This window comes from Saccopteryx leptura, chromosome 1 (genome assembly GCF_036850995.1).
Source record: "Saccopteryx leptura isolate mSacLep1 chromosome 1, mSacLep1_pri_phased_curated, whole genome shotgun sequence".
Classification (NCBI taxonomy): domain Eukaryota; kingdom Metazoa; phylum Chordata; class Mammalia; order Chiroptera; family Emballonuridae; genus Saccopteryx; species Saccopteryx leptura.
The window spans coordinates 364,951,579-364,979,423 of NC_089503.1; the positions used below are offsets into that span (position 1 = coordinate 364,951,579).

At 37.8% G+C, this 27,845-nt stretch overlaps 1 protein-coding gene and 1 pseudogene across 1 annotated transcript in view; one reads left to right on the forward strand and one right to left on the reverse strand.

Moving 5' to 3' along the window:
• The window catches only part of COL21A1 (collagen type XXI alpha 1 chain), a 208,719-nt gene that overhangs the window by 160,114 nt on the left and 20,760 nt on the right, over positions 1-27,845 (forward strand). The window contains exons 17-18 of the mRNA XM_066359179.1: positions 413-466; positions 25,848-25,892. Coding sequence (XP_066215276.1) covers positions 413-466; positions 25,848-25,892 — 99 coding nt within the window. The remainder of the gene's footprint in view (positions 1-412; positions 467-25,847; positions 25,893-27,845) is intronic.
• LOC136389537 (PC4 and SFRS1-interacting protein-like) lies at positions 21,192-22,554 on the reverse strand (annotated as a pseudogene).

The window sequence follows — 27,845 nt, forward strand, 5'->3', positions numbered from 1 at the left end:
AGCACCTTACTTTGGTTTTAGAATGTAACTCTTGGAAGGGAAGGTTATAATAGAGCCAATAAGATGAACACTTTCAAAGTAAATGTAAAAATAAATGTTAAATGGATTGATGTAAACTTTGGAGATAAGAATCGTGTCCTATTCTCATGAATATACGGACCACAATTATTTTATAACTTAACTGTCTGCTGCCACGTATAGATTTGATATTTACATAGTCACTTTGTGAATTTCAGAATAAGTTACTTGATGTCAGGAAAAGTTAATATGAATACTCTCGAAGTAATTTTTAGTTTTGTCTTTGTATCTAATAAGCTTTAATATATAATATAATATAATATTATATAACATATACAATTATTTTATAAGTATACCTAAAAGTGGCATTCTTTATTTCTTTTTGTTGTTAAAGGGAGAAGCAGGGCCTCCAGGAGCTCCAGGGCAGGATGGACCGCGGGGAGAGCCTGTGAGTACCTTGTCAATTCAGTTGTAAGGAATGATGCTCTGTTCCTGTCATGAAATCTGTTTCCCAGATATCCTATTCTTCTTTAGTGGCTTCCACATTTGGAAGTTGTAGAAGCTCTTTGTGAAACACTTTCAAATAGTGAAATACTTAATCTTCTGTCACAAACTAGTAAGAATTTTTCTAGCAGGAAATTTATGTACAGTATGAATCACAAGCAGTCATGCCCACAGCAGCGCGTGTTGAGCACAACAACATGGTCTGTTGATGAACCTTTAGTCAATGTCACTTTGCCACCTGCTTATTGTTTTGTAGGATGCTTTCTGGGATTGTATGTTCAATAGGAATCAAGATAAAGAAACATATGCTTGAAGAAAATCTGAATCCTAGACACATGTATTTGTAGTAAGTGTGTCACATGACTCAACTTCAGATGAATTTTGGAAAGACAGTTTTTTCCAATTCCTATTTCTACAACTCATGGCCAGCTTGGCCAAGGTTTAAATTTGCTAGCACAGTTCTTTCTTTTATTCGGGTCAAAAGTTACCTATCTTTAGGGAATTTGCAATTAGTTTTGGGAGAAACCAAATCAAGAATGTAAATAATAGCCAATATCTATTGCAGTTTACCACAAAGTGTTCAGTTGAGTGCTCAGAAACTGAATATTGGACATCAGAGGGAAAGAGGGATCACCAAAGCTCCTTAAATTGGTGGAAGGATTGAACTATGCTTAGAACTACTCAACCAAATATTCATTGAACTCTCATTTTGTGTACTACAGTGCACTGGGGCGAGTTCTCTACGTAGCTACTGCCTTCAAGTAGCTTATAATATAGTTTGGAAGATGACAAATAAGGATGCAAAACCAACCTGAAGCAGATTATAGTAAATTCCAAATATGCATTTAATATGGAGCTGGAAGGCAGGCCTCAGAGATCATCTTTGCCACATTCCAGCTGTGTGAGCTTGGATGAGTCACTTCACGTCTCTGATAACCTCTCTCCTCATCAAAAAAGTATACTTACTTGTGGTGCCCACTTCACAAGTTTGTTGTGAGGCTTACATAGGAAATGTGAAAAATTGTGTGAAACCATTGCACCAATATATGGGGTGATCTGAAAGGCTGGAGGAGTATAGGAAAGGAACCTTGATTCATGAGGAGACTGAGAAATTTTTACCAAGGCTTTGGGATTAGATTTGGTCATGAAAGGATGACTGGAAATGAAAGGAAGAGGAGAGGGAGAACTAATATAAGTAAAGACACACAAGTAGGATGATGAAGGACATGCCCTAGAAGTAAGGGAATAATACAATGTTAATGAGGTCCTGTGAAAGGTCCTTGTTGGGTGGTAGCAAGTAAAGTTAAGAAGATGATTAGGATCATGATATGGAAATCTTGGAATGTGAACTTGGGAAGTAAACTTTATTCACCTGCCTTGAAAATTTCATTAAGAAAAAGTTTGTTGTGAGGCTCACATAGGAAATGTGAAAAATTGTGTGAAACCATTGCACCAATATATGGGGTGATCCAAAAGGCTGCAGGAGTATAGGAAAGGAACCTGATGACATAACATGATGACAAGTAATGCTTCAGAGGCAGTGCTGAGCTACTGGTGTATGTAGAATGAATCAGAATGAGAAGAGACTGCCATCCGGACAGCAGTTATCTAGATGTTTTGACAGAGCTGGCATGGGCGAACAAGGCCTTAACTAGGGTTTCAATGGAATGGAGAGAAGTCAGTAGAGATAGTGTGAGTTCAACATGTCTGACCTGTAATTATTAAAGAATAATTCTAAGACTTGGTAACTGGATATGAGACTGGCTATGTTTATATTTTTGTTCAGAAAATATAAAGTGAGTGTGTATATGCTCATGCTTGTGTGAGTGCAGACAGTCTCGAGCGGGACCAGGGAGGAGAACAGAGAGGTGAGAGAGAAGGTGAAAGGGAAGAGGGAAATAAGCAGCAATGGACATCAGCAACAGATCATAGTTTGAGTCGATTGTGTTCCAAATATTTGTGTCAGACATTTGCAAGCATTAGTGACTCCTTTTACCACAGAAGCAGTGTCACAGGGCAGATGATCAGCAAGTCTATATCAACCATAATGCAATGTGAGCAGCGTATATTTACTTTGAAATGAACACTGCTGTGAACCTGTTGATAAAACCAAACAGAAGAAAGACACCAGGTTGCGTTTTCTCCTGCCCTGCCTGCTCTACTTTTTCAAGACATAGCCCTGTCTAGAGCTTTTGCACTAGCATAAATTTTTATACCAAGCAGCGTGGGCCTTCATATTTCAATCCAACATTTACTGGATTCCTGGAATGTGTACGGCATTGATTTAGTGAGGAGAAGAACACAGGTCTGCCCCACAGAAGCTTACAACCTTATAGTGGAGATAGAAGGCAAAAGGATGCAAAAAACAAAAACTGAATTACAAAACTCTAAAAAGAACACAATCAAGGAATTGGGGCAGGGAATCATGGCAGTGGGATAGTGGAGGGTTTTTTTTTTTTCTTTTTTTCCTTAAGTTGGAAACGGGGAGGCAGTCAGACAGACTCCCGCATGCGCCCGACCGGGATCCACCCGGCACACCCACCAGGGAGCAATGCTCTGCCCATCTTGGGGCATCACTCTGCCACAATCAGAGCCATTCTAGTGCCTGAGGCAGAGGCCACAGAGCCATCCTCAGCGCCGGGGCCAACTTTGCTCCAATGAAGCCTTGGCTGCGGGAGGGGAAGAGAGAGACAGAGAGGAAGGAGAGGGGGAGGGGTGGAGAAACAGATGGGCGCTTCTCCTGTGTGCCCTGACTGGGAATCGAACCCAGGACTCCCGCACGCCAGGCCAACTGGCCAGGACCGACAGTGAAGGTTTTTACATGTACACTGTCCTCCTAAAACAACCTGATAGAAAACTGGAAGTTACCAAGTGAGACTGCAGTCCCTCTCCCACCAGATCAGGAAAGTCATGAAAGGATCCCGTATCCCTTCTCTCCCACTTCTCTCTCTTTCCTGCTAAGTGGTGGGGAGGCATTCAGGTTTCCTATGCCAGGAGAAATAGTTTGTTAAGAAAACAGTGAATAGATTAAGCCTATGAAATCTTCCCATGTTATCTGGATGTAATTCTTCTGGTCTTAATTCTCTTCCAATTAAGAACAATTAACATTACAATCTATTCTGTTATTTTGACAATTAATGACAACTTGGTTGTGAAGATTGATCTTTACCATTTGTGAAGTAGCTTTGAAAACATGAAAAAATGAAAGTTTATATTTTGGTGACACCAAGAAATGAAGACTCTTCCGTTTTGCATGTGGATGCTGGTTTTAAGTATTTATAATGAATGATTTGGCCCCACTCAAAAGGACATGTTCACTATGTTATTTGCTCTATAATGTGGCAGCCAAGAAAGTTAATGGTACTTAACTTGGAAGGACAGAAGCTCTTAGAAAAAATGCTTTAAAGTTAATTAAACACAGCTTATAGGAGCTGGATGATGAGTCATCCATGTAAGTAGATTGGTAAATATGAACTAACTCCTGGAATTCAACTTGAGGACAAAGGCTATATTTCACTGGGAAATGATTGTACAGAGGGCCCTAGGGTTACCACAGTCTTGACATACAACGTTTCTAGTTTATGACGGTCACTCCCATAAAAAGTTAAAAAAATCGAGACATGAGTGTTTCCTCTTATGCAGTTAGCGATATACTTACAGACTACATGGGCAAACTAGTTTGGTTGCACTCGGTGGAAGAATTTTCAGTAATGGGGCATATGAGTAGGGGAGTTGGTGTCCCCCAGTAAGCTTACCTACGCCATTTTGGACTATTAAAAGCACAAGTGTTCCGTTTGTGTTAGGCTAGGGTGTGTTTGGACCTACACCAAAATTTGGATTATGTCACTCATAGAAACGGAACTGTGTCATAATCCGAAGACCCCCTGTACCGCCTTGAAGTACAGTTACATTTACATGCTTATACTTTGCATTTTAAAGGTTAGCATTTTTAATCTTAGTAGTAATTCAGTACTACTGGTAACTTTATTTCTTCCTTTTTTTTTAAAGCAGGTCTAATAATCTAATTTTATTCCAAGAGAAAAATGGAGAGAATGGGAGACATAAAATATCTGAAGTAATAAAAGTAAAGAACTTCTTAGATTTGATAAAAATGTATGATTTCTTAGCCTTAGGAGAAAGGTTGAAAACCATGGAGTATGAACATATTTAAAACCCCACTTACAGATATATTGAGTTGCAACTCAAGGAAAACAAAGGAAAAGATAAGAAAGACCTGAAGTGTAGAATTATGTACTTATCAAACTTAATCAAATAATAGTGAAAATGAAATTGGTTTTTCAGAGACAGACTGAGTTAAAGAACTAAAGGAGAATGATCTCAGAATGAAAGTTTGAGATGTCAGAATAGACAGCAAATATTGATAAATGTATGAGTAGGCAGAAATAAAATATTCCCCAAATAATAAAAAGAAGAAGAAATGTATTTGGCAGAAGTCACATGTAGGGTAAGCATGATGGTGACCAGCTGTGAAGGTCTTGTTTCATAGTAAGGTGAACATGTTGATTCATTTGCATTTTACATTAATTTTACACATTCAAGTTTGTTTTTAACTGAATTTATTGGGGTGACATTGGTTAATAAAATTATATTGGTTTCAGGGGTACAATTCTGTAATACATCATCTATATATTCTATTGTTTGTTCACCCCAAGTCGAGTCTTCTTCCATCACCATTTAACCCCCTTTTACCATTTTCTGCCTCCTCCTACTCCCCTTTCCCTCTTGTAATCACCATACTGTTGTCTGTATCTGTGGGTGTTTTTCTTCCCTTAATCCTTTCACCTTTTCCATGTAGCCCCTAACACCCATTCCCCTCTGACACTGTCAGCCTGTTTTCTGTATCTATGAGTCTGTTTCTATTTCATTTGTTAGTTTGTTTATTAGATTAATGTCACTAATCATCAGAGAAATGCAAATTCAAACCACAATGAGCTATCACCTGCAGAATGGCTATCATCAGTAAATCCACAAACAAGTGTTGGTAAGGATGTGAAAAAAGGGGAACCTTCATGCGCTGTTGGTGGGAATACAGATTGTGGCAACCACTGGGAAAAGCAAAAGGGAATTATTTTAAACAATTAAAAATGGAACTGCCTTATGACCCAGCAATTCCACTTCTGGGAATATATCCAAAGAAATCTGAAACACCATTTCAAAGGCATATATGTATCCTGATGTTCATTGCAGCCTTATTTACAATAATGAAGAATTGGAAGCAATCCAAGTGCCCATCAGTAGATGATTAGATAAAAAAGCTGTATTATTCCATTGGGAATACTACTCCGCTGTAAGAGAAGGAAATCTTACCTTTTTGCGACAGCATGGATGGACCTGAAGATTTTTATGCTAAGTGAAATAAGCCAGGCAGAGAAAGACAAAGAACTATATGATTTCACTCATATGTGAAAGCTAAGGATACATTTTTAAACAAGATGACCTCTTGACCAAATTCTCAAATATAAATGGGAGTTGGCCAGTTCTTTGGACTGGGAAGGCAGAAGTCCATAGCATGTTTCAAAACACAAAAGTAAAGTAAATTATGATACTTTGAGAAAGTTGCCTCTAGTTTAGGCTGCAAGGATACATAGAGGAGGTGGGAAGAAAACACCAGATGGGGGTGTAGAGGTAGGTAGACTCCAAATCAAGAAGGACCTTATATGTCTAAGCTATTTGGATATAAATCTGAAAGTGGTTTTAAGTAGGGATGTAGGTTGATCAGATTTAGAGAGTTTCAGAAAGATCACTCTGACAGCAGAATAGAGAAGGCATGGAAGGCGAGCTGAGATGGAGGACAGAGCCCAGTAGCAGAACTTTGTCACCTCCAGTTCCAGCTAAGGCAAGAGCATTCAGAGTTGGGATTGGGAGTTTGGGACTCTTTGGAATGAACTAAATGGTACCAGTAAAACTCAAAGATCAATTGCACGTGGGTAATATGAAAAAAGATGACTCTCAAAACCTTATCACATAGGTAGAGGCACAGGAAGACCGAGCAATAAACTAGGAATCAACCAAGAAGAATCCATTCTGGCTGGGGGAGGTTTCATGTAACATGTATAACTTTACATGAAACATACCTAGGTAACAATGAGGGCATTTAACTAGGAGGACTAAGCTTTGGGTAATTAGAATAGACATGTAAAAATGGGGACTAATACAATTTCAGTAAGAAATCGTGGGCCAGATTTCAAGGAAAATTTAGAAGAATTTCTATAAATTTGGTTTTGAGAAGGTCTTTGGAGATCTGAGTAAAGTTCTTGCGATGGGGAAATTATCCTGGATTTCCTGGATGGGCCTGATCCAGTCAGTTGAAAGTCATGAAGAGCAGAACTGAAGCTTCTCAGAGAAGGCAAAGAGAACATAGTGGCTGAGATTGGGGTGATGAGGCCACAAGTCAGGGAATGCTGGCAGCTACGAGAACATAGGAGAGGCGAGGAATGGCTTTTCCATTAGAGCCTCTGGGGCCGTGCAACTCTATCTAGACCAGGGGTCTCAAACTCAACTCAGCATGTGGGCCGCAGAGCAAGATCACAGCCCTTCGGGGGCCGCACTAGGTCTAAAAAAGGCAACTGTTACGCAACACTTTTCAGTGTCACAAAATGATCAGAAACTGTAGTTCGCATCACAACTGCTGTTAACTAAGCTAATATCTAGCTAGGATGCTAGAGAAATGAAAAATACAAGTAGGCCCCTAGGCTTACTTAATTTTATCCAAAATATTTTGAACTTCGTGGATTAGTCTGCGGGCTGCACAAAATTGTTCGGCGGGCCACATGCGGCCCGCGGGCCGCGAGTTTGAGACCCCTGGTCTAGACCTTGAGTTCAGATTTCTGGCCTCCAAAACTGTGAGAGAATAAAATTCAGTTGTTTTAATCTAATAAGCTTATGGCAATTTTTTATAGCAACCAAAGGAAACCAATATACTGGGCTTTTCTTCTACTCTAATACTTAACAATCATTTATGTAATGAACCTATGTAAAAAAGAGATGTTGTCTACAGACTGCTACATATCTCACACTCTTAGTAGCACATGTATTGATCACAAACATTTGGACTTAAAGCAAATAGATTAAACAAGTTTAAATGACAGTTTGGTTAAAAGCAAGGCTCCTCAGTCACTAGTATTTTCTGTATCATTAATTTTATCCAAGTCTCACGTGTTTTTAAAAACTTATTTTTACCTACTTCCTAATTTTTCTACATTTCCCCCATTGTATGTAGTAATGTGGACTCCATGTATCTTCCCTGTACTAGTCATTATATTGCAAAATTGGAACAGTTGAAATGTCTGGTATAATATATATAAACCAGAGTTTAAAAATGTAATACTACTTGACTATGTATGCATATGAAGGGATCCCTGTAAGGTATTTTTTTCCTGCTGAGGAAGAAGGAAGGGGCCGGAACCACCAAGTGTGGAATAATAAAAGGCCTTATTGAGTACAGCGCTTCCCGCTCGACAAGGTTCTCTGGTCTCGGGGACAGAGGCCAGAGAATTCGCATAGGGTGACCCGTGTGGGGGATATTTAAAGGGTCTGTAGGGTGGTTGAGCTAATATGATGTGGTGAAATCTCAATGGCTGACGGACAGTCGCTTTTTTCAAAGGGCTCCTGGGAGGTTTTTTTTTGGCGGGCATGGATGTGGGTGGTTCTAGCCAAGTTCCCGGGTCTGGTGTCTCACGTGACCTTTCTCCTTGCCCTCCACTCTACAATCCGCGTGGTAAACATGGTTTAATCCAGCTTCAGTTTCTCTGCTATGTTCCCTCCCAGTTGGTTTTTTTTTTTTTTTTAAAGAGAAAGGCTCTTGCTGTATAACTTTTTTTTTTCTTTCTTTCTTTTTTTTTTTTTTGTATTTTTCTGAAGCTGGAAACGGGGAGAGACAGTCAGACAGACTCCCGCATGCACCCGACCGGGATCCACCCGGCACGCCCACCAGGGGGCGACGCTCTGCCCACCAGGGGGCGATGCTCTGCCAGGACCAGAGCCACTCGAGCGCCTGGGGCAGAGGCCAAGGAGCCATCCCCAGCGCCCGGGCCATCTTTGCTCCAATGGAGCCTTGGCTGCGGGAGGGGAAGAGAGAGACAGAGAGGAAGGGGGGGGGGAGTGGAGAAGCAAATGGGTGCTTCTCCTATGTGCCCTGGCCGGGAATCGAACCCGGGTCCCCCGCACGCCAGGCCGACGCTCTACCACTGAGCCAACCGGCCAGGGCCCCAGTTGGTTTTTTGATGTTTATGTTTTAGTTTTGCTTTTATTTTCCCCCATGAACATGTATTTGTAATGCATTATAAAACAAATTAAGGCCTGGATTTAGAGTGTTTTACACCATTTCCTCCTCATTAAGAGTGGCTTAGTTTGTCAGACTACATTTTCATTTTTGTGCCAGGGATTTAAGAACAGCCAGATTGTTTCAAGGAATCCTCGAATGTTGGAAATATGTTTTCCTAACTTCTCACAGATTCACTGATTATATCTTGGGTGGATTTGGGCGGCGGACAGGGCAGTACAGGACAGCAGCACGCTAAATTTACCAGTTGTTGAAAAATTAGAACTGGAAATATTCATTTTTTTAAATTAAGTTTTGATCAGGCAGCTTTGAGACCAAATTATCATGTTGGTCAGTTTTCTGCCATGGCCAGGTGTTGCTGACCAGATTACCTACAGTGGCAGTCTTCCCACTGCTTCTGTGCTGTAGCTCTTCATGGCTGGACCCTCAGTCCTGATGGCATCTTGTCTTTAGTGCAACACTTTCTTAAGGCAGTCTGAACCACTCACTGGCATATACACAGAGAGCCTTATGGCTTGTGGTGAAGATGTGTAGGCAGGACTCGGTTTCCACTGCTTAAACCGAGATCCCTGGAGCCTCATGATTGAGGGTGAGAAAAGGATGCCACATTTTTCTGGCTCTTTGGAGGTGAGCACACATTTCTTCCTTGAGGATGCCTTAAGTCTTTTTATTATGGAAATGTTTGCTTTCTCATTTTTCCAGGAATAAAGATGTGGGGATCATTGTATTGTGTTTGAGGACATGGGCTCATAGAGGCTTTTATTGTTTCCTTTCCTCATGCCTTTCAAATTCTTGCTAAACCACATGTTGTGCTTGTCTTTATGGTGTAATGTTAACTGCTGAGTCCTTCCAAGTCATCATTTGCCTAAGAGACAAATAGGTCTTTTGTTTAATCACGTTTTCTGTGATGTGATTACTTGACCTGTCATTTTTATGCATATATACTGAAGACATGCATGGAATTCTTGGGAAAAGTTAATGATGAACTGCTATCTACTTTATTATACTAGTAAAATGAAGGTGTCTTTTCTTGTCTACTTGACTATATTTCTTATTTAGATAGAGAAGAAAGGAAAGAGGAAAACAAACTCACTACTTCTGTCCTTGTTTTTATTTGATTTGCGATTGTATGGCAAGCCTTTAAAAGTCTTGTGTGGATTTGCAACACTGCCCCTGCTCCCACCCCCTGCGGGCACCAGGAATGCCGCATCCTTGGTATGTGCTGAGTGCAACAACTGTAATCTGGTATCTGCTAAGGATTTCACAGGGCACTTTTAGGGTGAAGGCAGCCCACATTTAGCAATTTAGGAAATTCAATTGTATTTATTATTTTAATAATTCCAGGGTTAGATTTTAAAACTTGATTGAGGATAACACTTTGAATTTTGAAGTAGGTTTTATTTAAATTAAATAATGTAAATGTCCAATTATCTAGAGGAGTGACTATACTTATAAGTGACATCTACACCTTTTTGGTCTCCCAAAATATGGCGTTTGGCATTGTAATGACTGTAACGGTATATCTTTTCTTAAAACTTACAAAGCAAATGTTCGCCTCTTATCTGTATAAATTAATTAATAAAGTCTCACCATGGATAATCATAGATCTCTTTGATTCTTTCCTATTATAAATGAGTTCATCGGCATAGTAAAACCAACCCATCATCAAACAACTTTATAAAACAACATTGTGGATTTTATCTTTAGAAGCTTTGTGCCTATTATCATGTTTGTTGGTTTTGTTTTGAAAAAATCTTTTCTAACATGGTCATTGTAAAATCACTAATAAGCATTAAAATATATGTATTTGAATTTTTCACTTCTTTGTTCACTTTTTTATAATTTAAAAGAGGCATTATTGAACCCTGAAATGACAAGAGGAATAAATGCAATGGAACGTAAGAAATGATGCGTGATTAAGTCTCAGAATGGGTAATATATTCCCTGAGTAAATATGTTCTTTAGTTATATGGGGACCAGAGACACTTCTGCATTAAAAATCTTTGATGTCTCAGAGGTACTCATATGATATTCTTGAATAGTCCAAAAACATTCTCCATTTTCAAAGCATGAAAAATACAGAATTAACAAAACAGTTGCTCAAGACAGGGCATATTTATTTTCATACTGGTTCTGTGATCCATATGAACTGCTATTTGAGCAGATGAAATGAGAATGTTTTGCATTCATTCTACACTCAATGAGGTGGAAACAACTATATTTTTTATATGACCCTTGGTGCACACTTTGGTAACTAGATCATTTCATTCTAAAGATCTCTTTCTTGTTTTTTTTATGTTTTAATATATTTAAAATGCTTGAGTATGGGTGACCACTTTGAATACTAGGAAAATGTATGATGCCTCTGAGAATTAACACGAAAAAAATATTTATGTTCTGGATGTATTTAAAGGATGGTAAAACAGAGGAAGATTATCTGAAAAAGAGCACTTGAAAATATTTATTTTGTTTATACCAATATTCATTTTTGTTGTTGGTAATGAGGTAAGCACCTAATTAGGTAATTGATTGCCAATAGTTTTAGGTACTGAAATGGTTTATAAAAATAATTTTGTAATTTTGAATACTGAACAGAAATGGTCCATTGTTTGAAAAAGACATGCCTAGTTAGGTCATAGTTAGCTGTTTATGCCGTATTTTAACTTTGGTTCTTTAAAAGATTGTGGTTTTGAAATGCTTTTGGCATGGATACATGCTTTGGGAGTTGTATAAAATACAAGGTGTGTTGTTAACTAAAGGCTATATTAATCATGAGACTAGTATTTATAAATACATTCCAGAAGCCATGTTTTACTCTAATGGCATACAGTGAATTTAACCTGATGAAGAGTATCAAGACAGGATATTAGGATATAAATTTCTTTTAATTTTATTAAAACATAGGGACTAGGTTTTTTAAATGACAATCTTTTTCAAATCAAGGATAAAGAATAACTGATAAATTAATATTAATTTTAAATAGGGCAAAGGAGTCCTATGATGATGTATTGATTCTAAAAACTATGAATAATTTTTTGTTGTAATAGAATTTTCTTCTGCCATCTACATAAAAATGAAGGCACTTAATTGATGGATTAGATAAAACAAAGAATTTCAGAACAACAAATTTAAAAAAAATGGAATGATTAATTATACAAAAATGGGAAACCTTACAAGAGTACTTTAGAATTGTTGCAAATCTTATTGAGATGTATAGCCAGTCACTAATATTTACTGAACAGTCATCAATGTACACCATTGTACGAGGTGGTTTCAGATGGAACATTTTGCTCTTCAGTTAGGGAAATAGGAAATTCACTTAAGAAATGAAGGCTATAAAGGTGTGTGTAAAAAACTCGTGGCAGGTTAAGACTCTTAAAAGACATTAAAGAAAAATGAAGTTAATCATGAGCAAAGTGTTATAAATTTTGATCAAGGTGTCCAAGACTTGTGGGAAAGTAATTTATATATAGTACTTAAATTTATATATGGACATAAAATGGATTATATAAAATGTAATTGGGAGAAGGAAAATCAAATTAAAAACTCCTTGATGACTCTCTTAGCTTACCATCTCCAATACAGATAATTTTTAAGAGTCTTTGTGATTTTTTTTTTATAAAAGAACACTTTTCCAACTGTGATCCTTAGATGAGCTTAATTGGAATCACCAGGGGTATCAGTTAAAATTCAGTTTTCTGGTCTTAGCCCTGTCCTAGTGACTCAGAATCAGGAGCTGAAGCCCAAGACACTGTATTTTTTTTTTTTTTTCCTGAAGCTGGAAACAGGGAGAGACAGTCAGACAGACTCCCACATGCGCCCGACCGGGATCCACCCGGCACACCCACCAGGGGCGACGCTCTGCCCACCAGGGGGTGATGCTCTGCCCCTCCGGGGTGTCGCTCCGCTGCGACCAGAGCCACTCTAGCGCCTGGGGCAGAGGCCAAGGAGCCATCCCCAGCGTCCGGGCCATCTTTACTCCAATGGAGCCCTGGCTGCGGGAGGGGAAGAGAGAGACAGAGAGGAAGGAGGGGGGAGGGGCGGAGAAACAAATGGGCGCCTCTCCTATGTGCCCTGGCCGGGAATCGAACCCGGGTCCCCCGCACGCCAGGCCGACGCTCCACCGCTGAGCCAACCGGCCAGGGCCAAGACACTGTATTTTTAATCACTGCCCTATGTTTGTCTGATATAAAGTTTGATAACTAGTAATGTAGAGGCTATGAAACAACTTAATCAAAACAGGAATATAAAAGTAGTAGAAAGATGGTACCCAGCTGAGGACTATTTATTTTAATGACATTGGTAAAGGAAAATGGAATTATGACTTTATCCTTTTAGACTATATGTGCTTTAATAAGCTTCCTCTGCCTAAATAAGCTTCAAAATTCCCATAAATCATAATTTGAAATTATATTTCCAAGTGGATTCAGTTCCCTTGTATATTTAAAATACTTTATTATTTTTTGACATAATCTCAGAAACAAATCTACCTTGTAAAAAAAAGTATATCTATATGCAATTAGACTAAACTTATTTATGAAATATAGGTAAATCTTCACAAAGGTAGGAATTAGGTAATTTATATTTATTCTGTTTCAATTTTATATACATTTTAGGTGATTAATTTTCCTAAAATTAAAAAAATACATAGTATTTAATAATACAAGCTTTCAATTCTAGATATGCAGTATTATTTTTATTTCAGAAGGGTTAACTTCTGTTAATGTGGGGAGGTGGGGAAATGCTCGCTAGTTAGGCTCATCTTGTCAAGTGGCAAATTCCTAGCTCTTTTATCAAAAATATTGTTTCTTGAACACAGAATTGTCCTTCCCTAAGAAATTGGTGCCTTTGTCTGGCAGTTTATCCTTAGCAACATGTAAAAATTTATCTACAAGAATAACCTACCAAGTCCTGAAAACTGAGCTTTAATAAGCTTTATTGTCTTATTATAACTGAGACGTGCATTATTGTCTGAAGTCACAGAAGTGTGCCACATTAAGACCCTTCCAGAATTGATCTGAGTCTTCTTTCTTGTTTTAGCGTTTTCTTGTACTCAACCATAGCCACAGTCATTAAGAGCATGACCTTATTATTTTGTAAGACTGATGTTTAACAGCAGTTTCTTTGATGACTTAAATGTGAAGAAAAAAGTCTTAGATTATTTTTCTAAGAATTTTTTGAAATATAAAAACTGCCTTGCCAAATTTTATTATACACTTGTTATATTTTATTATTTACTTATATTTATTTTATTCATTGTTTGTTACTTATTATACATTTTTATTATTTAGCTTCTCTTAAATAGGCAAAATATATAGAAATATGTTGTAAATTTGAAAGCCTGTCTTATCCAAGTTCCATTCCCATTCCCAGAGATAATAGCTATTGTTCATTCAGTAAAATTCTTTTCACACTTTTTCTTTTTATGTTCAAATATATAAACAAAGCATCTACATATTTTTAAAATAAAAAACCATGCCCATTGAAACTTTAACTTTACAATGAATGTTATGCTTATGCATGGGTATATTTCATTTAACCTTTCCTATTGATGTTTCATATATTCCCACATACATAGGAAATATTTTTCAGAAAGGATATATACTACTCTAAGTGAAATTACTACTTCAAAGCTGCCTGTGCAATATCCCTAATCTTAAGTAGAATGTTTATTGTTTGATCAGTCTGATGTTTATAATTAGTTTCCAGTTGTTTCAGATTCAGTTTTACCAAGTCCTAGTCCTGGGTTAGGAAAAGTTTTTAATAAGTAATGATAAATTTTACAAAATGCATGTTTAGTATCTTTTGAAATGTATTGTTCTACTTCTATTAATATAGTAACTTACATGAACATAATACATTATATGGGTATATTTTATTAATCATTTTTTAGTTTTCAATTCCAGTTGACATACAATATTATATTAGTTTCAGGATTTCCCCTCTCCGCCGTGATTAGACACTATATAACTAAGTAGTCATCCTGATAAATTTCATACTCATCTGATACCATCCATAGTTATTAGAATATTATTGACTATATTCCCTATGCTGTACTTTGCAATCCCTGACTCGTCCATAACAACCAACTTGTACTTCTCTATCCCTTCACCTTTTCTCTCATTCTTCCAACTCCCCTCCAATCTGGTAACTGTAAAAGTGTTCTCTGTGTCTATGAATCTGATTCTGTTCTGCTTGTTCATTTATTTTTATTTTTATTTTTAGATTTAATTATTGATAGATATATACATTTATTACCATTTTATTGTTCATTTTTTTAATCTTTTTTTTTAAAGACCATTTAACATTTCATGTAATACTGGTTTGGTGGTATGAACTCCTCTAGCTTTTTCTTGTCTGGGAAGATCTTTATTTGTTCTTCCATTCTAAATAATAGCTTTGCTGAGTGATCTTGTTTGTAGGTCCTTGTTATTCATCACTTTGAATATTTCTTGTGAATCCCTTCTGGCCTGCAGAGTTTCTATTGAGAAATCAGCTGACAGTATTATGGGAGCTCTTTTGGAGGTAACTAACTGCTTTTCTCTTGCTACTTTTAAGATTCTGTCTTTAATTTTTGAATTTTAATTATACTGTGTCTTGGTGTGGGCCTCTTTGGGTTCATTTTGTTTAGGACTCTCAGTGCTTCCTGGATTTGTATGTCTATTTCTTTTACCAGGTTAGGAAAGTTTTATGTAATTATTTTTTCATTTTACATATTTAATTTCTTGCTCTTTCTCTTCTCCTTCTAGCACCCCATGGTATAAATATTGGTACTTTTAAAGTTGTCTCAGATGCTCCTTATGCTATCTTCATTTTTTTAGATTCTCTTTTTTGTTTGCTATTATGATTGGGTATTTTTTTGCTTCCTTATGTTTCAAATCACTGATTTGATTCTCAGCTTCATCTACTGTCCTGTTAATTCCTGTAAATTATTATTTATTTTTATTTTTATTTTTTTTTTGCATCTTTCTGAAGCTGGAAACAGGGAGAGGCAGTCAGACAGACTCCTGCATGCGCCCGACCGGGATCCACCCAGCACGCCCACCATGGGGCGAAGCTCTGCCCACCAAGGGGCGATGCTCTGCCCATCCTGGGCGTCGCCATGTTGCGACCAGAGCCACTCTAGCGCCTGAGGCAGAGGCCACAGAGCCATCCCCAGCGCCTGGGCCATCTTCGCTCCAATGGAGCCCTGGCTGCGGGAGGGGAAGAGAGAGACAGAGAGGAAGGCGCGGCAGAGGGGTGGAGAAGCAAATGGGCGCTTCTCCTGTGTGCCCTGGCCAGGAATCGAACCCGGGTCCTCCGCACGCTAGGCCGACGCTCTACCGCTGAGCCAACTGGCCAGGGCATTTATTTTTTATTTCAGTTAGTGTAGCCTTCTCATTTATGACTGGTTATTCTTTATGGTTTCTATGTCTTTTTTCATGCTGTTGAAGTTCTCACTAAGTTCCCTGAGCAACTTTATCACCATTGTTTTGAACTCCGTTTCTTGTAGTTTGCTTGCCTCCATTTCATTTAGTTATTTTTTTGGAGATTTCTCTTGTTCTTTCGTTTTGGACCCATTCCTTTATGTCTGCATTTAGGATGCTTCCCTATGTTTGTTTCTATGTATTAGGTAGGGCTGCTCTGTCGCCCAGACAGCCCACACTGGGGAGTACCTGGTGCTCCCACCTCAGGTGATTGGGGAGGCTGCACCACTGGGCCATATGCAGCACCTACTACATTAGGCCACTCTTCCAAATCTGAGTCTATTTTTTAATGCTGAATACTCGCTGCATCCTGCACCCTGAAACAAGCCTTACTTAACCATGTTCAACTTTAGATCTAATTCAGTTATATTTGATTTCCCAGCATAGTAGTAAAAGCCACTTAAATTTGTAGTAACAAATTAGATCAGTTTGTAGATTTCTTTTTTAGGTATTATTTTTTCATTTTTATTTCTTTTTGTGACAGAGACGGAGAGAGGGACAGATAGGGACAGACAGGAAGGGAGAAAGATGAGAAGCATCAATTCTTTTGTTGTGGCTCTTTAGTCTCCTTAGTTGCTCATTGATTGCTATCTCATATGTGCCTTCACTGAGGGCTATAGCAAACTGAGTGACCCCATGCTCAAGCCAGTGACCCCACACTCAAGCTGGTGAGCCCGTATTCAAGCCGGCGACCTCAGAGTTTCGAACCTGGGTCCTCTGCTTCCTAGTTTGATGCTCTATCTACTGCGCCATTGCCTGGTCAGGCTTTAGGTATTATTCTTGACTGGTTTTGTCAGTAGCATTATGAAGGCCTCATAATTACAGATTAGATGATCCCCATCTTTTTAATGTACTGGGTAAGTTTAATTAAGTAACATAGTAACTATCTTATCCTGGGGTAATATATACCGTTTCTGAGGTAGAATAAATAATGACTCCCCCACCTCCAGAAAGATAGCCACATCCTAGTCCCCAGAACCTGAGAATATGGTAAATACCATGGTAAAGAGATTTTACAGATATGATAGATGTTAATGACCTTGAGATTATCATGGATTACCTAGGTGGGCCCAATCTAATAAAATATAATTGAAAGTAGAAGATAATGGATAAAGAATGGGTAAAAATATTCAACTGGAAAAAGATCTGACTGGCCATTGCTGACACTGAATATAAAAAAAGGAGTCCTTGAGCCAAGGAATGTAGTTTCATCTATAAACTGGGAATGGCCCTCAGTTTATAGCCAGAAAGAAAATGGAGATGTTGGTTCTACAACTGCAAGTAATTCAATTTTGCCAGTAACTGAAAAAATAGGAAATAAATTATTCTCTAGAGACTACAGAGAAGAGTTCAGCCTTGCCAACTTCTTGAATTTACCCAGTGAGACCTATGCTAGACTTCTGACCTACAGAACTATAAAAGAATAAATTCTGTTTTAAGTCACTGTGTGGTGATTTGTCATAGGTCAATTGAAAACTAATATAATTCCTTTTAATTTTGTTTTTTTAGTGAGTGCTTATTAGTCTATCATCTCATTATTTTTAGTAGAAAAAAATGATACACATTGTATAAACATAAAATTCACAATGGGCTGAGTTACACAATAAATACAATGATTTGGATATAACATTATTTATATAATACAGGTATTTCAAAAATAGCCTGACCATGTGGTGGCACAGTGGATAGAGTGTCAAACTGGGACACAGAGGACCCAGGTTTGAAACCCCGAGGTCACTGACTTGAGTGTGGGGTCATCTGGTTTGAGCAAGGCTCATCAGCTTGAGCCCAGGGTCACTGGCTTGAGCAAGGGGTCATTCGGTCTGCTGTCCTCCCTACTCCCCCCAGTCAAGGCACATATGAGAAAGCAATCAATGAACAACTAAGGTGCTGCAATGAAGAATTGAAGCTTCTCATCTCTCTTCCTTCCTGTCTGTTTGTCCTTATCTGTCCCTCTCTCTGTCTCTGTCACAAAAAATGCTACTAATAAGAGATACATAGAAGGTTACAGATAAAATTTTCAAATAGTTATTTACTTTTTACCACATAAATGGATTAAGATTAAAATTTATTTTATTTATCAAACTACCTTTATCTTTGATTTGATGTTTTAAAATATTTTTATTTGATGACTTATATATTACTTCTTTTGGGAAATTTCTTATAATTTTCAGATTTCTCTGGAAAATGGTATACAGCTTCTACTCAGTAACTGAGTCAGTTTTAAAGGTCTTTGAAAAATCCATGTTCACCATGTACAATTTCCTCCTTAATGAGAAATTCACCACAAGTTGTTTTGAGTTATACAGTGACATTCCATGTGCCTAAAAGAGAATGATCTGCACTTTTTAAGTTTTGGAGGATGAGAGCTTGTTTTAGAACAGCTCTGGTATTACTTTGGAAACTTTCTTTGAAATGGAATTGGTTTTCAGGTTTACATGTGTTTATATGGATATGTTCCATTTAGTTTACTAGTGTGTTTAACATGCATGATTTCATTTCACTTGTAAGTGTAAAAGAGTAGGTTTTTTTCTGGATTAGGGGTTCAGGGTGGTTGTATGACTTTCTCAGGATATATATGGCAGTGCAGAGGCTGTCCTGGGTCTTCTATTTCTGTCCTCTTCCACCTCCTTTGGTTTTTCAGGTATACAATTTTAATTTGGTAAATATTTGCCTTTTTAAATATTGTCCTGAACACGGATACATTTGCAAAATGATGTAGAGAATCTTCTTAGCTTTACAAAGAGTTATAAAGGCCTGTAGGTCAGGGTGAAAAATGCCAGAAACATGAAGCAAGTTTGCAAAGGGATCCCAGGTAGTTTTTTCTTCCTGTGATATCCCTTGTCTCTACGTAATTTATTATGTCAAATGGGTGACATTTTCTGTTATGTATAAGTATGAGGGACCCAAAAATATTTACCAAAGATTTTCTATTGAAATTATTTATCTTTGGGTAATTTGGATCCAATCTTATGTGGGTCCTGGTTTTAAGGCCAGAGAGAATATATTTATCCAGTTACTTAGATTACTGTTTTTTCCCTTAAATATTAAAGAGGGTAGTAACACTGATAATTTCTTTATTAATGGTTTATTGCAAGTATTTGTATATTGTTTCTTTTTTTAAGGTCTAGAAGCTATGACTGTGATTTCTTTTTAGAGTTATCTCCCCATAGTGTGTAATCTTTTGTACATCACTCATAATGATCTGTCGGTGTAGAGTTTTAAAAAAGTTGGGTTGAAACACATTGTGGGGATCCACAATGTGTTTCAAATATATTTGAAACATTTTGTCATCGTTTTATGATTTTAAAAAATAGTGATGGACTGTATTTAAAGTGTTTAAAAAACGAAAGTTGTTGCAGTATTATTTTCGGTAATTAAAATCAGCCGAATATGAAAAGGCAAAGATAGTAAGTGTGGGCAAGGCCAGCATGTTAGCGCCCCTTAGTGGGAAGACTTGGATGGCCAGAGTCGTCTTGGATTTGATGGAAACTTGGAAAAGAGTGTAGAAAAAGACAAGGTAGAAAGAAAAAAAAGAAAAGACTTGCTCAAAATGGAGAAAAATGAAAAATTTTGGACACTGAAGAGATTAGACTCATTTATTTTGTAACTTTCAAAGGTCAAACAGTCATGAAAATCTCATCACTGTCATGCCAGCATTGAGCTGAGCACTTGTGAGAGTTCATTGTTATTATGTACCAACTCAGTGAAGTAGATTCTGTTATTTTCCCATATCTATAATGGTGATACTGAGATTTCACAGTTTAAATATTGGCCTATAGTCAGCCACTTTATAATGGACTGACTGACCATTCAGAGGCTAGACTTTTAACTGTTTCAACAACTTCTATGTTCTTTATTAATAATCATTGTAATCTTTGTAGCTAATAAGAATAATACTTTCAACATAAGTTTTTCTTTCATTGAAACTTTGGAAATGAACAAATAACTTCTTTATGTAAAAAACATAATATGCTAATATTTTGAAACCTGTGTAATGTTAAGTATCTTTACCATTGTATAGAAAGGTTGAAAATTTTGACTTAAAAATACCATTAGTGGCTTAGTTAAATGTTTTTATTTTTTTAATATTTTTTTTTATTGATCTTAGATGGAGAGAGGAAGAGGGAGAGAGGGAGAAAGAGAGAGAAACATTGATTTGTTTTTCCACTTATTTATACCTTCATTCGTTGATTCTTGTATATGCAACCGTGGCATTTCTGGAGGACACTGTAACAAACTGAGCTACCTGGCCAGGGCTAAATCTGTTTTTAGTTCATTGAAAATATTGTGTTACTTAAAAGTAGATTTGATTCAAAATGCTCTAAGTTCAGGAATAATATAAATGTATTCATTTTTTTTAAAAAAAACTTTATTTAAAATTTTTGGTTACATTTTTATTTTTGTTAACAAGGCTATCTTTAATCTCTCAGGATTAAAAAAACAATTAAAATTTTAAAGAATTAAACAACAAAGGAATGTCAAGGGAAGGGTACAACTGCCCTATTCTCTGAGGTATAGTAACTGTGCCAGTGTAACACCTAACTTCAAAACAAAATTAATTTTTATATTTTCTAAATGAAATAATGTACAACCACCACCTCCTCATCTCATTCTAATTTTCATACACAAAGCTTCATTGTAAGCTTACGAAAAAACTTTTGCCGACCTTAGTATGTAGTGTGTACTTTACAGGAAATTTAACAATCATAACACAGTAATAATGCCATTAACGAAGTTCTCAATTTAGAATCTGGAACATTCTTTTATCTAAAGGGGGTGAGGAGGAAATTCAGTCCGATGAGTTCGTCTCAAGATCTTCATCTCTTGTTTGCTCCACTTGTACTTTCTTTTCAGTAACTGGATTAATGCTTAGAGCCCAAAATGAGATATCTTTTTTATTACTGTAGATTACATGTTATTTGGTGCTCACTGTCCATTTGTTCCTCTTGCTTGTGCTTCCTGTCTGCTGCTGCTTTCTCGCGTTGACCCTTCGGCGTATTTCTTCTATGAGCAGTCTGAAAGTTTCTCCCACCTTTTCTTTTCGCCTTCTTGATCATCTCCTTCCTCTTCAGAATCAGAGGTTGATGTAATCCTTGTTGTTTTAGCTAAATTTTTCTTTTTGATTCAACTTCTTTCTTCCCCTCTTTTTTGTCTGGCTTTCTTGGCTTCTCCCATCTGGCCCTCTTCATCCTTTTTAAGCTGCTTTTTAGGTTGTTTTTCCTCTTGAGCCTTTTTCTTACCCTTGTCTTCTTCAGATACCATGTCAGTCTCTTGAAGGACAGGTCTGTTTTACCATTCTGGATCTGCCTCTAGGTTTTGGAATCCTGACTTCTATAGCTGCAGGTCGTCCTCTTCTAGGACTTTACTTTTATTTTTTATTTTTTTGTATTTTTCTGAAGCTGGAAACAGGGAGAGACAGACAGACTCCCGCATGCGCCCGACCGGGATCCACCCGGCACGCCCACCAGGGGGCAATGCTCTGCCCTTCCGGGGCATCGCTCTGCTGCAACCAGAGCCACTCTAGCGCCTGGGGCACAGGCCAAGGAGCCATCCCCAGCGCCCGGGCCATCTTTGCTCCAATGGAGCCTCGGCTGCGGGAGGGGAAGAGAGAGACAGAGAGGAAGGAGGGGGAGGGGGTGGAGAAGCAAATGGGCGCTTCTCCTGTGTGCCCTGGCCGGGAATCGAACCCGGATCCCCCACACGCCAGGCCGACGCTCTACCGCTGAGCCAACCAGCCAGGGCGGACTTTTAGATTAGCAGATGCTGCTGCTGTTGTCATGACTCCTGCCACCTTGGTTTCTACTCGATTTCCTGCCTTTCTCTTTCTTCCTCTTCCAGCAGTTTTTAGAGTGGTCATATCCATTGCATTAGTCACATCCTCATTGCTGGCTTTTTCTTCATGTTCAGTATGTTCTTTGAAACACTAGTTTCTTTTTCTTCAACTTCAACATGAGGTGATACATTTGATTGTTGATGCCTGTTGACTTGAAAATTTCACTTTTGGATTGTTATCTCCCATAAACCTTCATTAAAGCCTTTTCGTTTATTTGGTTTTCCATACTTTTCCTTATTTTCTGAGTAAGGAAGTATATCCTTTGGGCCTAAAAAAGCCGTCACATGAGTTCCAGAAAAGAAAATGGGTAGTTTGTGGGTGGTTTCACAGCTCCATTGGGAACTTCATCTACTCGAGCCGGCCAATGAGGATAACCTTTCATTCATCTTGGCAAAGATGAGGTCTCCAGGTTTGAAATCATGAGTCATGTTTTGTGACAGGCGATGTCAGGGATCTGGATCCCAAAGATGGTGTGGGGTGTGGGTCGGTGGGTATGCAGGAGGACAGATGAAAACCGAGGTTCCGGGGTGGGAGGGGTCGGTGGGTATGCAGGAGGACAGATGAAAACCGAGGTTCCGGGGTGGGAGGAGCTGGACGATGCCTCACGGAGTCCTAGTGCACCGACTGGTGCGGTGCTGAGGCTACAGTGGCTGCCAGCCTTCACCGCCCACGTCCACGCAAGCCACCTGTGCCACCAGCGCCACCAGTGCCACCAGCTGCCGCAGAAGCATCTCAATGGCCCAGAGTCGCAAGCGCCATAACAGTGCTGCTTAAATGTATTTATTTCATGTAGGAAAGTATAAAGTTAAGGTGACCAACTTTTTTACAAGGAAAAAGACAAAAATAAATTGAAGAAAACAAATCATATATAAAAAAACCCATTTTATTCATTACAACAATAATACACTATAATATGATAAATGCATAATAAAACCATTTGTAATATTTTATAATTATGCTTATATGCCTATTAATTTTTAATAATAATTGTAAGAAAAAGAACTCATTTAGATACAAATACGTCACATCACATGCAATGGATCAACTCTGCATTGTTCGAATACGGATATTTACAGATTAGTCTTCCAATATCAAAAAGGAGGACATGTAGGAGGACACTTTTCGAGGGAGGATAGAACTTACAAAAGAAGGACTGTCCTCCCTAAAGGAGGAAGATTGGTCACCTTAAGTGACATTTTGTCTTTTCTAAGTAATGCACCCCTGGGCACCTTTCCTTTATTATAAAGTGATCTCTAGGAGGTAGGGAGCAAACACTTTATTTTAAATTATGTATATCTCTTTTTTTTTTTGACATTTTTGTTACACAGAAATGGTTTAATGTGATGGTCCCCAAACTATGGCCCAGGGGCGCATGCTGCCCCCTGAGGCCATTTATCCGGCCCCGCTGTACTTCTGGAAGGGGCACCTCTTTCATTGGTGGTCAGTGAGAGGAAGCAAGTGCGGAGTCGCTCACGTACAGTACTACTTCTGGTGACGTGGGAAGCGTGTCATATCACTTGTTACGGCTAGCAGTGACAAATATGGAACCGGACATTGACCATCTCATTAGCCAAAAGCAGGCCCATAGTTCCCATTGAAATACTGGTCAGTTTGTTGATTTAAATATACTTGTTTTTATTTTAAATATTGTATTTGTTCCCATTTTGTTTTTTTACTTTAAAATAAGATATGTGCAGTATGCATAGGGATTTGTTCATAGTTTTTTTTTATAGTCCGGCCCTCCAATGGTCTGAGGGACAGTGAACTGGCCCCCTGTGTAAAAAGTTTGGGGACCCCTGGTTTAATGGTTTCAGAGAAGTTTCTGGTACATTTTTTTTAATGCCACAATTTTTTTTACCACATCATTATGCAGGGATTTCCATTGACTCTCTGCTCTTCCTCAAACCTAAACTGAAATCACAGAAAGTGGAAGAAATATATCCCTTCACTCTTACCAAATAAAAGACTTGTTTCTGTCTTTACTTACACATTTCACAGTTGCCTGAACCCAAAACCACACAGGCTGAAAGTGAAATATAAAAGAGTTAGCTTGGAAAAATAGTTGCTCTATGAAGTAATTGTTACTAAATACTTTTGGATCAACAAACTGGTAACTTTCAAATGGTTTTGAATGATATTTCTGCTAATATAAAATTGGAAAAGTTTAGTCAATTTCAATAAATGTATTGGGAGCCCAGAAAAATATTATCTAGGAGAATTTTATTAACTAACACAGTCTGAATGATTTTAGTTTTTCTGGTTAACCTCTCTCTCAACAGCCTTTTATTCCATGGTATTATATGTTCATGGTATTATATTAGTTTGGCCAAGAATTGACTTTTATAAATTAGTTTTAAATTTTGTTTTTAATCTTATTTGGTTTTATCTATTTTCCTTATTTATAAAATAAGTATTTAATAATTCTTGGTATCAGTAGATAGAGAAGATATGACCTCTTTTCAAATTATGAAATGTACTTTGTTCCTGGCTGGATAGCTCAGTTGGATAGAGCATCATCCAGGAACTCAGAGAATGCCGGTCCCTTCTGGGTCAGGGCGCATGCAGGAACAGCCTACTGTTCCTGTCTCTCTCTCTCCCTCTCATTTTCTCTCCCTCCCTCTCATTCTCTCTCTCTCTCTCTCTCTCTCTCTCTCTCTCTGCCTTCTTCTCTCAGTAAAATCAATAAATTAAAAAAAATTAATGTTTACTAATTTTAGAAGAAAGACAATAGGAAAAAGAACCTTTTTATTTTTTCTAATCTGAAATCCTTCCAAAATACCCTCAATATCTGATATGTTGAAATAACGTAAGATTTGCAGCTATGTCCTAATATAGGCCAAGCTCAGTCTTACAATGACTCAGATAGAAGAGTGTCAAATTGGACCCAGGGAATGAATGTGGGGGGTCCCAGTATTTCTGGAAGGTGGAAACTGGGTTGCCACTGATGGATGGCTGGGCATTACTCCATTTTTCCCCAGAAAGAAGCTGTAGGCTTGCTGACACTGGGATTGGCTTTAGAATCAGGAGTCGAGTCAGGATATCTGTGACTATTTCCCACTAATGTTGTAAATTATGAAGAGCACAGAGACTTGAATAGTGATGAAATGCCAAATAATAAAAGACTCTGTGCAGCAAAAATTTCAGCTTTTTAGGTCTGACTGTATCATGGACGATTGCATGACCCCACTGGGGATTCCTGAGGCCAAGGGACACTGCATTGGCACAGCTGTATTAATGTCAGCATAGGACAGAGTATGGCCACCTTGTAAGCTTTATCAGGAGATTTGATTTAAATTCAGAACTTAATCCAAACTGCTGATGAGTTTGTGTGTGCATGTATTTGAGTGGGATTTGGTTACAGGTGATTTCATACCAAATTATAATCTATTGAAATAGGGTCTTTATGAGGATGTGTTTAAATGAAGAAACCTTATTTTATCATTTATGTTGATCTGAAAAAAGAACCAAAGGTTAATATCCTCTTAGCTTCTTTTTTTGAAAGCCTTTATTTAAAACTTTAAATATTGGTAGATGTTTATATAATATTGATGCTCATAAATTTTCTATTTTCCAAATTACATTATGATAAGTGGCAGTGTTAAACTGTAAATGGGTGTTTGAAATTAAGTACTATTAACAAATTAAAAACCCAATTATGACCTATTCTCCAATGATATAATCAACAAATATTTAATTAAAAATATACTTTGTTTCTTTCTAGGGAATCCCAGGATTTCCTGGAAACCAAGGATTAATGGGACAAAAGGTGAGTATTAATAAAAATAGAAAGATTCGGGCCTGCATCCAGTTACTGAAAGAAAGTGGTCATGCATCATCACATAGAATACTTTTTGCTACAGTCATGGCAACAGGTACTTTGTTCAAATACAATATCATTTCAGAAGCTATTATTTTAATTTTAAAATTAGTTTTTGTTGCTGTTTTATCCAGGTAATATTATGATTTGCATACATGCTTTCTATTTTACTTGGTTTCTTTTCTGTCTTGTGTGCCTGATGGTAATTTTATTTCTTCCTGAACTACAACTTTATAAGTTCCTTACATGCAGAAATCTTGGTAAAATTCTTTCAGTTTTTATTTAACTACAAATATCTTTATTTTACTCTTGTTTTTGAGATACTCTTGTAACGCATACAACTCCAGATTGATGATTATTTTCTCTTAACACGTTGAGAAAATTCTTTCGTTGTTTCCCAGTCTCTGTTGTTAACTATGAAAAATCTTCTTTGATTCTAATTACCATTCTTTTGTAAGTAGTCTGTCTCTTTCTTCGGGATTCCTTTAAGATATCTTTTTTTTAGTGTTTACAAAACTCAAAATGATATAGCTAGATATGAATTTCTCTTAATACATCCTGGTGGGAATTCAGTTTGCTTCCTGGTGCTGTGGAATTATTTCTATTAACTCTAGAAAACATCAGTCATTATTTCCATATTACTACTATTTCATTCTCTCTGTGCTTCTTTCTGGAGTTTTAGTTAGATATAGTTTATTCTAAGTTTGTCTTCTGTATCTTTTGATAGCTTTTAATTTTCATATTTTCCATTCTGTCTTATTTTCTGGTTACATTTTTGGATATATTTTCCATTGTACTTATTTTTACTTTGCTGTATCTAATCTGCTGTTTAAGCCATCAATTTATTTTTAAAAAAACTTTAATCATAGTTTATATTTTTATTTCTAATTTTTAATAACATCTTTTCTTTCCTCAGCAACTTTTTTCCTTTTTACTGAATTTATTGGGGTGACACTGGTTAACATAATTATAATACCATATTTCCCCATGTATAAGACACACTCTTTTTTGAAAAATGTGGGGTCTAAAAACAGGGTGCGTCTTATACAATGATTGTGGCATTTCAAATGCTATAGATGGAACTGAGGATGAGGCAATGTATGAAGACAGTGATTCGTCATCAGACACAGATGAGGACAAGCTAATGGATGGGAGTTTTGACAGTGATGAGGAGTTGTATGAATTTTATGATGAATAAAACCTGAGTTCAATAACTTTATGTGATACTTTTTTTTTTTTTTTCCAAATTTCGGGCCCCAGAATTAAGTTGTGTCTTATACATGGGGTAGGTTTCAGGTGCACAATTCTATAGCACATCTCTGTACACTGTATGTGATTTCACCACCCAAGTCAAATCTTCCCTCACCATTTATTCTCCCTGTACCCTCCACTAACCCCCTTCCCCAAGTCAAATCTTCCCTCACCGTTTATTCTCCCTGTACCTCCTCCAACCCCCTTCCCCAAGTCAAATCTTCCCTCACCGTTGATTCTCCCTGTACCTCCTCCAACCCCCTTCCCCAAGTCAAATCTTCCCTCACCGTTTATTCTCCCTGTACCCTCCACTAACCCCCTTCCCCAAGTCAAATCTTCCCTCACCCTTGATTCTCCCTGTACCCCCTCCAACCCCCTTCCCCAAGTCAAATCTTCCCTCACCGTTTATTCTCCCTGTACCTCCTCCTTCCCCCTTCCCCAAGTCAAATCTTCCCTCACCGTTTATTCTCCCTGTACCCCCTCCAACCCCCTTCCCCAAGTCAAATCTTCCCTCACCGTTTATTCTCCCTGTACCTCCTGCAACCCCCTTCCCCAAGTCAAATCTTCCCTCACCGTTTATTCTCCCTGTACCTCCTCCTTCCCCCTTCCCCAAGTCAAATCTTCCCTCACCGTTGATTCTCCCTGTACCTC